This window comes from Phacochoerus africanus, chromosome 8, assembly GCF_016906955.1.
Source record: "Phacochoerus africanus isolate WHEZ1 chromosome 8, ROS_Pafr_v1, whole genome shotgun sequence".
In the NCBI taxonomy this organism is placed as follows: Eukaryota; Metazoa; Chordata; class Mammalia; order Artiodactyla; family Suidae; genus Phacochoerus; species Phacochoerus africanus.
This window is the reverse complement of record NC_062551.1, coordinates 14414302-14428397: the sequence shown is the minus strand read 5'-3', so window position 1 is coordinate 14428397 and position 14096 is coordinate 14414302. Positions and strand designations below refer to the sequence as shown.

General features: G+C 43.1%; 1 protein-coding gene across 1 annotated transcript; it reads left to right on the top strand.

The window, feature by feature from the left end:
• The first annotated feature begins 2454 nt into the window (after nt 1–2454).
• On the top strand, nt 2455–13813 carry TAT (tyrosine aminotransferase). Its single transcript, XM_047791076.1, has 12 exons — nt 2455–2520; nt 3078–3325; nt 3482–3586; nt 6332–6399; nt 7242–7400; nt 7605–7743; nt 8447–8499; nt 9276–9428; nt 10317–10445; nt 10778–10861; nt 11836–11934; nt 12940–13813. Exons 2-12 carry the CDS (start codon nt 3091–3093, stop codon nt 13078–13080), a joined length of 1365 nt encoding a protein of 454 aa, XP_047647032.1. The 5' UTR covers nt 2455–2520; nt 3078–3090; the 3' UTR covers nt 13081–13813.
• The last annotated feature ends 283 nt before the right edge of the window (nt 13814–14096 follow it).

The window sequence follows — 14096 nt, the reverse complement described above, 5'->3', positions numbered from 1 at the left end:
CAACAGAAACGGAAAGCAAATCACATAGCAATTTCACATGTTCTAATAGAAGTATTTTTAAAAGTAAAAAAGAAATAGATGAAATTAATTTTAAGAATTTATTTTACTCAGTAGATTCAGATATCATTTAAGCATGTAATCAATATACAATTATTGATGAGCTATTTTACATTATTTTTATACGTCTTTGATACCCATTGCATATTTTATACTGACAACACATCTCTCTTCAGACAAAACACATTTCCAGTCCTCAGTAGCCACTTATGAGTAGTGGCTACAATAAAGGACAGTGCAGCTATAGAATAAACATATAATATATATTTTTTTGACAACACCAAGACCAGCTCTTCAAGTATTATGTAGATATAGAAAACACTTGGGGAGTTCCTGTCATGCTCAATGGTTAACGAATGCGACTAGAAACCATGAGGTTGCGGGTTCGATCCCTGGCCTTGCTCAGTGGGTTAAGGATCCATCGTTGCCGTGAGCTGTGGTGCAGCTCGCAGACGTGGCTTGGATCCCAAGTTGCTGTGGCTCTGGCGTAGGCCAGTGGCTACAGCTCTGATTGGACCCCTAGTCTGGGAACCTTCATATGCCACGGGTGCGGCCCTAGAAAAGACAAAAAGACAGAAAAAAAAAAAAAAGAAAGAAAGAAAGAAAAGAAAACACTTGGAAGGATAAACCAGAAATGGCTAAATTGGCTATTCTCATGATATGGGATTATGGGGAAATTATGGAGAAAGAAGGTTTCAGGGTTTAGTTCATAAACATTAGATTTGAATTTACTTTTTGATAATACATTATACTTTAATAAAGTAAAAGAAAAAATGTTTATTCTCTTCAATGTAGTAAATCAATGTATAGTAAAATTTTATGTAAATAATCAAATATATGAACTAACATTTATGTACAAGGATGCGCTTGGCGACATTCCTTACAAAGATAAAAACTAGACTCCACATCATGTCCAACAATAGGACAGTTCTTCAATAAATTCTAATGCCTCTCTCTGATAGAATGTTTTTCATAACATGGGAAAACTTCATGGTGTAATTTAAAAATTCACCATGCAAAAAATTTTATTGAAAATAAAAAATAATAATTCACAGTGCAAAAACTGTCCATAATATGGCGCAGCAGCTCTACTCCAAGGTATGTACCCCAGAGAATTGAAAACCTATGTTTATACAAAAACCTGTATGCAAGAGTTAATAACATTATTCCTATCAGAGGTTATGTAACAACTCCTTGTCTTCCAATAAATAAACAGAATTTGAGCCATGGGGTTACGACGCTCTCTTAACCCTTGAACGGACAGTACTTCTCATGGGCTCACAGGAATGCCAGGCTCTCTGCTGCGCTTGTTTAGCCAAGTTTGACTTAGATCTCACCTGACGTCTTATGTTTCCAGTAATGAAGGCGAATCCACAGTATAAGGATAAAATGGCACAGGCTTGGATTGCCTTAGAGACTCGATATTTTTACGATATTTATGAAGTTGGCCTTGATTTTCTCTAACTGCCCGCTTCGTTCCAATCACAGAAGAACTTTGTGGACTGACGGGGAAGAGTCCGAGATGCAGGCAGTAAATAAGTCTGCTGCTGAACAACTTGTGGAGCAGGTCTCAGCTCTGTTTTGGAAATTTATAAAATTCTGGCTTTATGGATTTATCTCTCATCGATCAATCTGCTGATGTCCTGTCATCTGTCTGTCTTGGTGAATGGATAGAAATGGTCCAACAATTACCACTGCCTGCCACCGGGAGTGAGAATAAAATGTACAGATAGAAGGTGCAAGGAAGGACTCCTGCTTTTTCCCTTGGACCTGGTCTGTACCACTACATTTTTAATAGGTTATCTTGTCACAAAATAAAATAACAATTTCATAAAAATTATCAGAGAGTCCCTGTTGCAGTACAGCGGTAATGAAGCCAACTAGCATCCATGAGGATGCGGGTTTGATCCCTGGTTAGGGATCTGGCATTGCCATGAGCTGTGGTGTAGGTTGCAGATGTGGCTCCAATCCCAAGTTGCTGTGGCTGTGGTGTGGGCTGGCACCTGCAGCTCCCTTTTGCCCCCTAGCCTTCAAAACTACATATGCTGCAAATGTGGCCCTAAAAAGACACACACACACCGACAAAATTATCAGCTGTCATCCTAACTACCCCCTCTGACATTCCTCTCAAACATCTCACAAAGTGCCTGGAAAGAGTTAACACAGAGAATTCCAGATGTTTGAAGTGAGGACAAACTCCTGATTTGGTGGTGCGGGTGGAGGCAGGGTTAGAGGTAAAAAAAGCAAAAAAAAAAAAAAAAAGGTGGGGAGGGAAGGAGAGAGGAGGACTGCCCTGTTCTCACCCCAACCAATAGCATGAAAGTTTCAGGCCCAACGCCCATTTATGGGGCTATTTCAGGAGTCAGGCATCACCTCTGAAATCACTGTCACGGTAACTTGTCAAAGGACTAAGACAGTTTTCTGGTCTGATTACCTGGCAGCCGCTGCTCCAGTACCTGACAGGTAAAAATCTCAATCCTCACCTAATCTAGTGGTAGTGATTCAGGATGCAGGCTTTTTTCTTTGTGGTATCTTGACTGGTTTTTTCCACAGGGCACCAAGACACTTATGGAATAGGGGTTTATTTTTACTAATGGTAATAGTAACACTGAATTTCTAGCCATGTGGAAGGGTTCCTCCTGGCTCTGTGCACACGGTCTGTGGAAGTCTTAGGGAGACTCTGACTTACCAGGAAAGGAGGGAAGACCTACGCCGTCATTGCCGACCAACTTTCATGTCCTTTTCCCTTGGTTCCACTGAGGGCGTGGTTAAAGTTCCGTGGGAATTAAGGGTATTCAACAGAACACGCTCTGCTCATATTTTAGAACGGATTCTTGCTTATTTTCCATCTCAGTAAAAAGTCTTAAAACTCCCTTCATGCATAACAAAGCTACTTTATATGAGAAAGGGGTTTGGAAAGATGTCTGGTGAAATCACCCCCATGTTTGGGTCCAACTGCAGCCCCCTCCTGGACGGTGTTTGTTCTGAGTGTCAAAGTGACCCCCTCTTCTTTTCCCCAGAGTCTTGCTGGTGATGGACCCCTACGTGATTCAGATGCACAGCCACGGCAACCTCCCCTCCGTTCTGGATGTGCATGTCAACACTGCTGGGAGAAGCCCCGTGCCAGGAAAAATGAAAGGCAGGAAGGCCAGATGGTCCGTGAAGCCCTCAGACATGTCCAACAAGACTTGCAATCCCATCCGGGCCATCGTGGACAGCATGAAGGTGAAACCGAACCCAAACAAGACCACAATATCTCTGTCAATTGGTGAGTTGGGGACACTTGACCAAGAGGCAGGCCTTGTTCCTCTCACCCCCATCCTCGCTGGCTGGTTGGAAAGGATGAAAGCAGAGGGTGGGTCTGAGCCCTGGGCCTGGAAGAATAACCTCTTGGTGGTTCTTTTTTTTTTGCTCCCATGAAAAGGGGACCCTACTGTGTTTGGAAACCTGCCAACAGACCAGGAAGTAACTCAAGCAATGAAAGATGCCCTGGACTCGGGGAAGTATAACGGCTATGCCCCCTCCATTGGTAAGCTCCTCCTGAGATTCTAATCTGGTGGCTTCCAAATCTTTGGTGTTTTTCTAACAAGAGTAAGTGTCTAGCAATTCTCTTTGCCTTCCTGATGCATAATTCCTAAAGCGAGGCTAAGATAAAATGGCTGTTTGGATTTGGGGAAAGGAGTCTCAGAATGCTTACCCTCATAGTCATCAAGGTCCATCTTCTTTCCTGGCTTCTTCTGACGCTATGGCACCTCTCCTCTCTAGGCTCCCAGGACATACTTATTTCTCAAATAAAGCTCCTACCTACCATTGCTAATTCTAAACACAAGCCTTGAGTTTGGCTACAGCAGCTGCTTCTTTTTAAAAAAAATTTTTTAGGGCCATATCTGCAGCATATGGAGGTTCCCAGGCTAGGGGCTGAGTCAGAGCTACAGCTGCTGGCCTGTGCCACAGCCACAGCAATGCCAGGTTCCAGCCTTGTCTGTGACCTACACTGCAGCTTATAGCAACGCCGGATCCTTAACTCACTGAGTGAGGCCAGGGATTGAACCCACGTCATCATGGATACCAGTTGGGTTTGTTACCACTGAGCTGCAACGGGAACTCCTGCAGCTGCTTCTTTACAGAGCTCTATAGGTCCTAAATTAATTTCCTTACTGCCTTATGTAAATAGCTTCTTGGCTTTATTTCTCCTTTTCTACACATTCAGGGTTTATTTTAATTATGGTCCTGGTGACACTCCCAATGTAATCATGCTTGTTTGAATGCAAAAACAAAAAACCAAGGACAGCAAAGAGTGGGCTGTCCTTCCGGAGGATAGAAGGTTGTTTATGACAGAAAGAAATTATTCTTACTTAGGTTCAACTCTCTTCATCTATTAAACATTTCTACCCTAAACACTTTGGCAAAACAAGTGATTCTTTGATTTTGTTTTGTGTTGCACATTTTCCTCCATGTATATGTGCACGCAGGAACATTCTTAATGCAGAATAAAAATCCAGTTTCATGCTAAAATAGAGTTTTAAGAGCACTTTAAATAGATATGAAGCACATGATTTTTAGCTTGATTATTTACATATTATAAAGTTTCACAAATAAAAGTCAAAACAAAGTAAGATCAAAAGTTAGGTTATAAAAACAGTTTATTTTTATTTTATTTTATTTTGTCTTTTTAGGGCCACACTCGAGGCATACGGAGGTTCCCAGGCTAGGGGTCGAATCGGAGCTGTAGCTGCCAGCCTATGCCAGAGCCAGGGCCACACCAGATCCAAGCCGCGTCTGCAGCCTACACCACAGCTTACGGCAACACAGGATCCTTAACCCACCGAGCGAGGCCAGGGATCTTATTCACATCCTCATGGATGCTAAGTCAGGTTTGCTAACCACACGGGAACTCCTAAAAATAGTGTATGATGACTTTTACATCCAAAATAGTAGGAAAATGATTTAACCTGAAAAACCAAAACCAAGTCTCCATTTGAAAAATAGTCAGAGGATATGAACACTTCATGCCAAAAGAAACACAGATAATAATATATATCTAGAAAATGCTCTTCTTTATTAATAATTAGGAAAGTGCTAATTTGCATAACTTCAAGAGAACCATCTCTACTTATTAACTTAACAAACATTATGAATATTGCCTCTAGCCTTGGTAACTGAAAATAATCTTTTTGGAGAGCAATTGTGTAAAACATAATAATCTGTATGAAAATGTATACTTCAAGCTGATACGCCAACACTTGGAAATATTGTATGAGAGTACAATTCAAAAGGGGAAAGTTAATTTAAAAATAGTTTAAAAGGGAATAATAGGAAAAATACTAATAGGTATACAATACAATGTGAAAAAGTTAAATGGACCCAATGTACTGAATGCATTAATTACAAGTTTTCAAAAAATATAGTTCTTAGAGTTCCCATTGTTGCTCATCAGGTAACAAACCCAACTAGCATCCATGAGGATGCAGGTTCCATCCCTGGCCTCGCTCAGTGGGTTAAGGATCTTGTGTTGCCGTGAGCTGTGGTGTAGGTTGCAGATGCAGCTCTGATCTTATGTTGTCATGGCTGTGGTTATGGCCGGCAGCTGCAGTTCTAATTAGACCTCTAGCTGGGAACTTCCATGTGCCACAGATGCAGCCCTAAAAAGGAAATAAAATAAAATAAAATAGAATGATATATATATATAGTTCTTAGAAGGGACTTAGAAATAATCTAAATCTTGTTTTTTAGATTAAATAATAAATAATCTAAAATAAAATAAAACAAGGAGTTCCTGTCATGGCGAAGCAGAAACAAATTTGACTAGGAACCATGAGGCTGTGGGTTCCATCTCTGGCCTTACTCAGTGGGTTAAGGATCCTGTGTTGCCATGAGCTGCGGCATAGGTCACAGATGTGGCTTGGATCTGGCATTGATGTGGCTGTGGTGTAGGCCAGCAGCCATAGCTTTGATTCAACCCATAGCCCAGGAACCTCCATGTGCCTCGAGGGTGGCCCTAAAAAGTAAAAAAAATAAATAAATAAAATGCAATCACGGTAACCAAGAGGCTGCAAATAATTTTATAGTGTGTGGTAATTCTTGTTATTATTTATACATTTGTGCCCATAAAATTGTAAGATACGACGGTAATCTCTTTTACCTTCAGTGCCCTGGAGCTAAACTGAATGGTATGTGCTCTGAAGGTTGCCTTGAAGCCCTGCTGACTTAAGGGCAGAGCTGTCAGTCGTGGGGTGAAAACTTCCAGCTTCTTCCTTCTGCTCTTTTCTCTCAGGCTACCTGTCCAGTCGGGAGGAGGTTGCTTCTTATTACCACTGTCCGGAGGCACCCCTGGAAGCTAAGGTGAGCCCCAGATGGGGTACCAGTGCTAAAGCAATACTAGGCAAATTCTACCTTTTTCCTTGTTTCTGTTTCACAAGGAGTAAGTTTCAAGGGGCGCAAATACTAAGGATAATTTCCCTTTGGTAACTTGGGGACTTTTCATACGATGAGGCTGCTAATCAGTGATTATATTTAATTTCATCACAGCATGATAATAATTGCATACAGCGTATGTGGTGTCTGTCCCAAGGAGGCTCAAAGGACTCAGAGGGCACCCTGTATTTGATTCTCGGCAAAAAGATCACTGAAAAACAGTAACTCATAAACACCAGAAAATTGAAATTTAACATTTTACCAGTAGGGTCTTTTATTAACCTGTAGCTTCACTCACTCACCTTAAGGCCACTTAGTCGGTAGATGGCAGTATGGCATACTGGATTGATGGCAGTGCCACGTTTAAATGCCATCCTCCCCTTTATCGTCTACTGAGTGAGGTTGACATTTCTTAACGTAAGCGGTGCCCTTCGTCTGTATTTCAGAAAAGAATCAGGCTTCAAATCTCCAGTCAAAAGTAAATAAATAACCAGGTGAAAGAGTCCAAGGTCAAAATGATTTCTTGTGGAGGTCTGCTGAGTCACAGTCATCCTGTCCTTTTTTTAAGGAATTTATTTCTTTTAAGTGGCCGACAGTTTCCACCACCTTTAAGCATGGGCATTTCTTTCGATTTTGGCTTCATAGCGTTCCTACAAATTTGCATAGCATTTGTAAGTTTATGTTGGCTCCCTACTCATCCATCTGATAAGCTCTTGTCTGCTGTTGCTGTTGGAATCCATAACAAAATGAAACTTTTATTTTCTTCACAGGATGTCATTCTGACAAGCGGCTGCAGTCAGGCTATTGAACTTTGTTTAGCTGTGTTGGCCAACCCGGGCCAAAACATCCTGGTTCCGAGACCCGGTTTCCCTCTCTACAGGACTCTGGCTGAATCTATGGGAATCGAGGTCAAACTCTACAATTTGTTGGTAAATGACTTTTTAATTGTAGATACAAGTGTTCAATTACAATTTCACAAAAATATAGGACCATTATCTTAGCAGAGAAGGATCTAGAAGTGGATGATCAAGGCCACGGCCACACTTTATTGACTCTATGCCTTTAGGTGAACTGGGTATTCCACCTAACTTTTTCAGAATCACCTTAGTCTAACCCTTTTTTTTCCTCCCCAGCCAGAGAAGTCTTGGGAAATTGACCTGAAACATCTAGAGTCTCTGATTGATGAAAAGACAGCTTGTCTTGTCGTCAATAATCCATCAAACCCTTGTGGGTCAGTGTTCAGTAGAAATCATCTCCAGAAAATTTTGGCAGGTAAGGCCAGGAGACTTTGACACAGGACAAGATGGGGATGGGATCTTTTAGCTCCTTCCTGAAATGAGAAAGGAGTCCTTCACTGAGTTCCAAGCCTAGGATGGAGGCGGGAGGGCTCTACCAGGCTCCATAGTGGGTGGTTTGCCGCTGGAAAAGGAGGACTTGCCTGAAAGGAGGAGAAAAAGAAGAAATACCTGCCTCTTACCACTCCTATCATGTGGAAGAGAGGGTAATTAAACAGCAGATTTAGCTTCTGTACCTGGAAGGGTATAAGAAGAGTTTATAGGTTTTGTGCTTTTTTGTTTTTTGTTTTGTCTTTTTAGGGCCATACCCGTAGCATATGGAGGTTCCCAGGCTAGGAGTCTAATCAGAGCTGTAGCTGCTGGCCAGCACCTTAGCCACAGTTACTCAGGATCTGAGCCACATCTGCAACCCACACCACAGCTCATGGCAAGGCCATATCCTTAACCCAGTGAGCGAGGCCAGGGATTAAACCCACATCCTTATGGATACTAGTTGGGTTCGTTACCACTGAGCCACGATGGGAACTCTTTGAGTTTATAGTTCTTAAAGAGGAAGGTGAAACACACACATACATACATACACACACACACACGAAGTGCAAGGTACAGTAAGCCTAGGCAAATATTAAGTGCGAAGTCCATTTGCACTAAAAGTGATCTCGGCATGTTTCTCTTTTCAGTGGCCACCAGGCAGTGTGTCCCCATCTTAGCTGATGAGATCTATGGAGACATGGTGAGTCTTGGGCAGGCGGCATCCAAATTATCCAATTAAGTTCCAAATTATCTCGTGGGACCTTTAGAGGTGGCACCTAGAATAATCAGAAGCAACTCCTAATCATTTCAGGGCAGCACTAATCAGGATCCCTGCTCTCTCAGTAAATATATAGATTACCACCCCTTAGCCAGTTTTCCGAAATCTAAAATGCTGTGAAAATCTGAAGATGTTTTGCAATTCATTTGGTCTGATAGAAGGATAACTGTCAATCTTTATTTATCTCACTTAGGGATCTACATAAGAGTGTAGGGAAAGGGGCGGAACAATCACTGTGTTTGATTAGGAGCGCTGACCCAGATTGCCCTGGGGCTGTTACATGGCTGTTACTGTAAAAAATCCATACAGTTCTCCATTTTGCAACATACTTGAGGCCAGGATCTTCCCATAAGAGATTATGGACCCATAGTTTATTGTGAAATCCGTAACTCCAACAACAGTCATTCATTCCCTAGAGCCAGAGGTTGTACATATTATGGGGCTGGGGTCATTTTCCTCATTTGATCCTTTAATCCCAGTGAGACATCAGATTCAATGTTTGGGGATAGTCTGCTTTGAAGCCCTTGGGATTCCAGTCATGCTTCAGGGTAGGGATGAGCCTATAACTGTGAGGACATTTCCCTCCCTAGTGATATAAGGAAAATTGGGGGAGGCAAGGGGTTTGGAGGAAAGTAAGCCAGAAGACAACTATACTAAGCACTGTTAAAAATATATATAACAAGCACTGTTCTCCTCAGGTGTTTTCAGATTCCAAATTTGAGCCTCTAGCCACCCTGAGCAGCAATGTCCCCATCCTGTCCTGTGGAGGGCTGGCCAAGCGCTGGCTGGTTCCTGGCTGGAGGCTGGGCTGGATCCTCATCCACGATCGCAGGGACATTTTTGGCAATGAGGTGAGAGCAATGGGGTGAAGAGTATGTCTAATACAGGATATGTATTTGTTTTTTATTTGTTGACTTTGTATGCACAGTGGTAGGGAGCTGAGGAGTTTGTTCTTTCTTCTTGGCCCTGCAGTTCTGTGTGCCTGGAGAGACACCGGATAAAGACAGTACTAGCTATTCCTCTCCAGAACTCAGTTTTCAGGAGTTCCCATTGTGGCGCAGTGGTTAACGAATCCGAATAGGAACCATGACGTTGTAGGTTCAATCCTTGGCCTTGCTCAGTGGGCTAAGGATCCGGTGTTGCGTGAGCTGTGGTGTAGGTTGCAGACACGGCTCGGATCCTGCGTTGCTATGGCTCTGGCGTAGGCCAGTGGCTACAGCTCCCATTCGACCCCTAGCCTGGGAATGTCCATATGCCGTGGGAGTGGCCCTAGAAAAGGCAAAAAGACAAAAAAAAAAAACCAACAACAAAAAACTCAGTTTTCCTATCTTGGCAAAGCAGGTCCATCTACCTCTAATTTTAGAACCACAAAAAAGGAAACAATAGGAGTAATGACACCTAATATTGTTTATGGCTCCCAAGGTGCCAGTGCTTTATATACTTTATTTCAATTTAATTCTCCCAACAGCCATAGGAGGCCAGTATTAGTCATATCTCCAGTTTACAGAGGAGAAAAAAGAGACACAGAGAGGTTGCATACTTTGTCCAGAGTCACACAGCCAGTGTGTGGCAGAGCTGGGCTACACACCCCGGTGGTCTGATCTAAGAATGACACCAGGCACCACTGTGTCTCCAGAGATTAAAAACTTGATAGAAACAACAGTCAGAACAAGAATTTCCAAAGTGGGGATGCTTAAGAAAGGCTAAATAACTTGTTTGCTGGGGGTGGGTATGTTTAGATCCGAAATGGGCTGGTGAAGCTGAGTCAGAGAATCCTGGGACCCTGCACCCTGGTCCAGGGAGCTCTGAAAAGCATCCTGCGCCGCACCCCTCAAGAGTTCTACCATAACACTCTAAGCTTCCTCAAGGTAAGCACAGCCCATGACTCCCCACCTGGGGAGTTGGGGAATGCCTGCAGGGGACTTTGGAATTATGGGTCCTCATTTCCGGAGCAATGCTCCATTACTGATGGGTCTTCCAGACCAAGAGGTGGCATCAGTGTAAATCTCCACCCATATATTCTCTAACTTCTGGCCATCCATGCTGCTCCTGGCCTAAAGCTTCCAGTGGCAGGGTTTTTTCCTTGTAACTCCAGCAGAGCAAACTTAGCCCCCCATCCCCTTGATGTGGGCTCCGTTTTAATTACTTGGTTTTTCTCTTGCTTAACTTTCTGTTCTGATGTCTCTGCTTCCTCTCCTAGACCAGCGCTGACCTCTGCTATGGGGCCTTGGCTGCTGTCCCTGGTCTCCGGCCCATCCGTCCTTGTGGGGCCATGTACCTCATGGTGTGTATGCAGGTGGCAGGCACTTGGTAGCAGACAAGGGAAGCCAGTCTGCAGGGCACACAGAACCAACCAGATGGGCCACCGAGCCAGTCATTTTAGGAACGCCTTTGTTCTGAATTGTCCCACTGACGTGGTTTAACCCCAGTGCTAAGGAAAAAGAAAAAAACTGTTAAAATGACTTAATTCTTCAACAGAGAGAAATATTTTATACAGAGATAAAGGAACAATGTAAGACACAAAGAAAAGGCTTTCCAGGAGTTCCTGTTGTGGCTCAACGGAAACAAAACCAACTAGTATCCATGAGGATGTGGGTTGGATCCCTGGCCTCACTCGCTGGGTCAGGGATCTAGTGTTGCCATGAGCTGTGGTGTAGGTTGCAGATGTAGCTCAGATTCCCAAGTTGCTATGGCTGTGTGCAGGCCATCAGCTGTAACACTGGTTGAGCCCTTAGCCTGGGAACCTCCATATGCTGTGGGGGCAGCCCTAAAAAGAAAGATTAAGAGGCTTTCCACACCTCTGTAATTCTCAACTGGGAGAGATACTTGTTCCCTAGGAGCACTTGGGAATATATAGGAATTTTGTTTGTTTTCAGAATCCGTGAGGGGTGCTCTGGGTATTTTGTTGGCCAGGGATGCTAACTATCTATCAATGGGCAGGGTAGTTCCATGCAGTCAACAATTGCCTGGTTTGCAATGCTGATGGTAACTTTTTGGAGAAACACTGGCATCCTATTTCCAGCTTCCACTTGTCAGCATCCAAGAAGGAATCCTTCAATAAACTAGAATATTAATATAAATATATCCTCTCTTCCTTATGAAAAATTCCATGAGCTCATAAGGGCAGGAACTGGTAGTTATCAGTAGCAGCATTCCAAGACAGTTTTTAGAGCAGTCCCTACCTTAATTTCTGGCACAGAGAGCTGGCCTGTTTTCCCCTGCTTCTGATAAGTTTACCTCTCCCTGTTATTGGTATAGGTTGGAATTGAGATGGAACATTTCCCAGAATTTGAGAATGACGTGGAGTTCACAGAGCGGTTGGTTGCTGAGCAATCCGTCCACTGCCTCCCAGGAATGGTGAGTGCTTATGTTTCTCTCAGGACACTCTCAAGCGTTTCTAGAGTCCCAGGTGGTCTCCCTGAGCTGGTATTTAGCCCCCACCCCAATAAAGCATATAGTTGTCCTTCGTATCATGCAAGTTCCTCATCAGAGGATTCAGCCAACTGCCAATGGAAAATATTATGGGGGGAAAGTCCCAGAAATTTCCAAAAGCAGAACTTGAACTTGTTGCACACTGGCAACCATTTACATAGCATTCCCAATTGTATTAGGTATTATAAATAATCTAGAGATGATTTAAAGTACACTTGAGGATGTATGTAGGTTATGCAACTGCTACGCCATTTCATTTCATTTCATTTCATTTTTTTTAGAGCTGCACCATCGGCACATGGAAGCTCTCAGGCTAGGGGTCAAATTGGAACTACAGCTACTGGCCTATACCACCGCCACACCAACGCCAGATCTAGCCTCCTCTGTGACCTACACCACAGCTCACGGCAATGCCAGATCCTTTAACCCATTGAGAGGGCCAGGGATTGAACCCTTGTCCTCCTGGATACTATTTGGGTTCATTTCCACTGAGCCACATCAGGAACTCCTTATGCTATTTTACATATGAGGCTTGAGCATCCTTGGATTTGGGTACTCTCAGAAGTCCTGGAACCAACCTCTCACCGATACTGAGGGACTACTGTATTCTCATCTAAAAGATTCAAACTGGTAGTCTCATAACCGCTATTTAAAATTTATTTCTTCCCCATCATTATGCCATCTGATCTGGAAGACATGTTGTGATTGAACACTGCGAGTGAGAGAAAATTGTGCCTGCCCCACAAGTTCCTTTTAAGATAAATTAACTCAGTTCCTGACTTAGCATTGCTCCCCAATGGTGGGAATTGAGTGAGTTGACAGTCCTGGGTAAATGGCATATTGCTTCTTGCTGATTAGGGCTCTGGCCGTATTGGGGTGGTCTAGTCCCAGATTCAGTTGCTCTGAGAATAACAGGCGTTATTTTTGCAGTGCTTCGAGTACCGGAATTTCTTCCGAGTGGTAATCACAGTCCCCAAAGTGATGATGCTGGAGGCCTGTAGCCGGATCCAGGAGTTCTGTGAGCAGCACTACCAGTGTGCTGAAGGGACCCAGGAGGAATGTGACAAATAGGCTGGAATCTGTTCTCCTGAGTACATGCCCAGTCCACCTGGGGAGAGTCAGACTGAACCCTGCTGCTCCTCAGGGAGTCAGGTGCCCCTGCTGGGAGGGCAGCCTCAAAGACACCTCATCAAGAGTTCAGAATGACTCCTGCTTTCCCCCAGCTATATCCACACACACACTCTGAGCCCCAGATTCTCACCTCACTCTGCTCTGCTGGAGTGACTCACTGATTCATTAATCCCACCCTCTCCTGTAAGACTTTCTCCTTTTTTCTCTAGGGTACCGGGTGAACAAAGTTACTCAGAAAGCAGTAGAGACAAGCAAATGAAGAGCTCAGGATTAGAGAAACACAAGATTGAGGGAACGTGTGCCCCCAACCATTTCCTCATACTCTCCCCAGTCAGGTCTGAAGCCCAACTCTGTTACTGCCTCACTTCAGGAATACCTCACTTTATGCAATAGTGCTATAAGGAAAGAGGTTGGGGACACATGTATTTGGTTAATTTAAACCTATTAGGACATTTGCTAATCTGAATGATCCCTTACAGAAACCTTTTTGATTTTTGTAGAGAATTATTTTGTGATGCAAGTAAATATCCTTTGGTTGATCAAGTTTCTAAATTTAGATATATGTGTTCCAGGCTTTCTTAAAATGAGGACACATCTGTACTAAAAACAGAAGGAATCAAAGGACTTTCCAGAAATGCTGTGTAAGGGCCAGAAATATCACTTGTCACTGTTATAATAGAATCATTATTATTTTTGCTGTAACAATGATATCGATTTATTGATATACATGTATTATATTATCTTTTCATATGTTTTCTAAAAAAAAACCCCGTGTATATTGAAAAGATCTTTTATTTTGCCAAGGGCATAAATTATTGTATTCCTTTTTTAAAAATAAATTTTACTGAGTATTCTTTTCTGTGATGTAATTTTTCTCCTCTGCGGGGGAATTTCTATCCCCAGGTCCTGCTTATTGCTCACTCTGATGAATGTATTACCTACTAGGTTTCATTTAT

Bases quoted from the DNA above. Each gene is read 5' to 3' on its own strand.
- TAT (XM_047791076.1), top strand. From the start codon at position 3,091: ATGGACCCCTACGTGATTCAGATGCACAGCCACGGCAACCTCCCCTCC. The intron at 6,400-7,241 runs GTGAGCCCCAGA...TTTTCTTCACAG, and splicing joins AGGCACCCCTGGAAGCTAAG to GATGTCATTCTGACAAGCGG. The intron at 10,862-11,835 runs GTGTGTATGCAG...TTATTGGTATAG, and splicing joins GTGGGGCCATGTACCTCATG to GTTGGAATTGAGATGGAACA.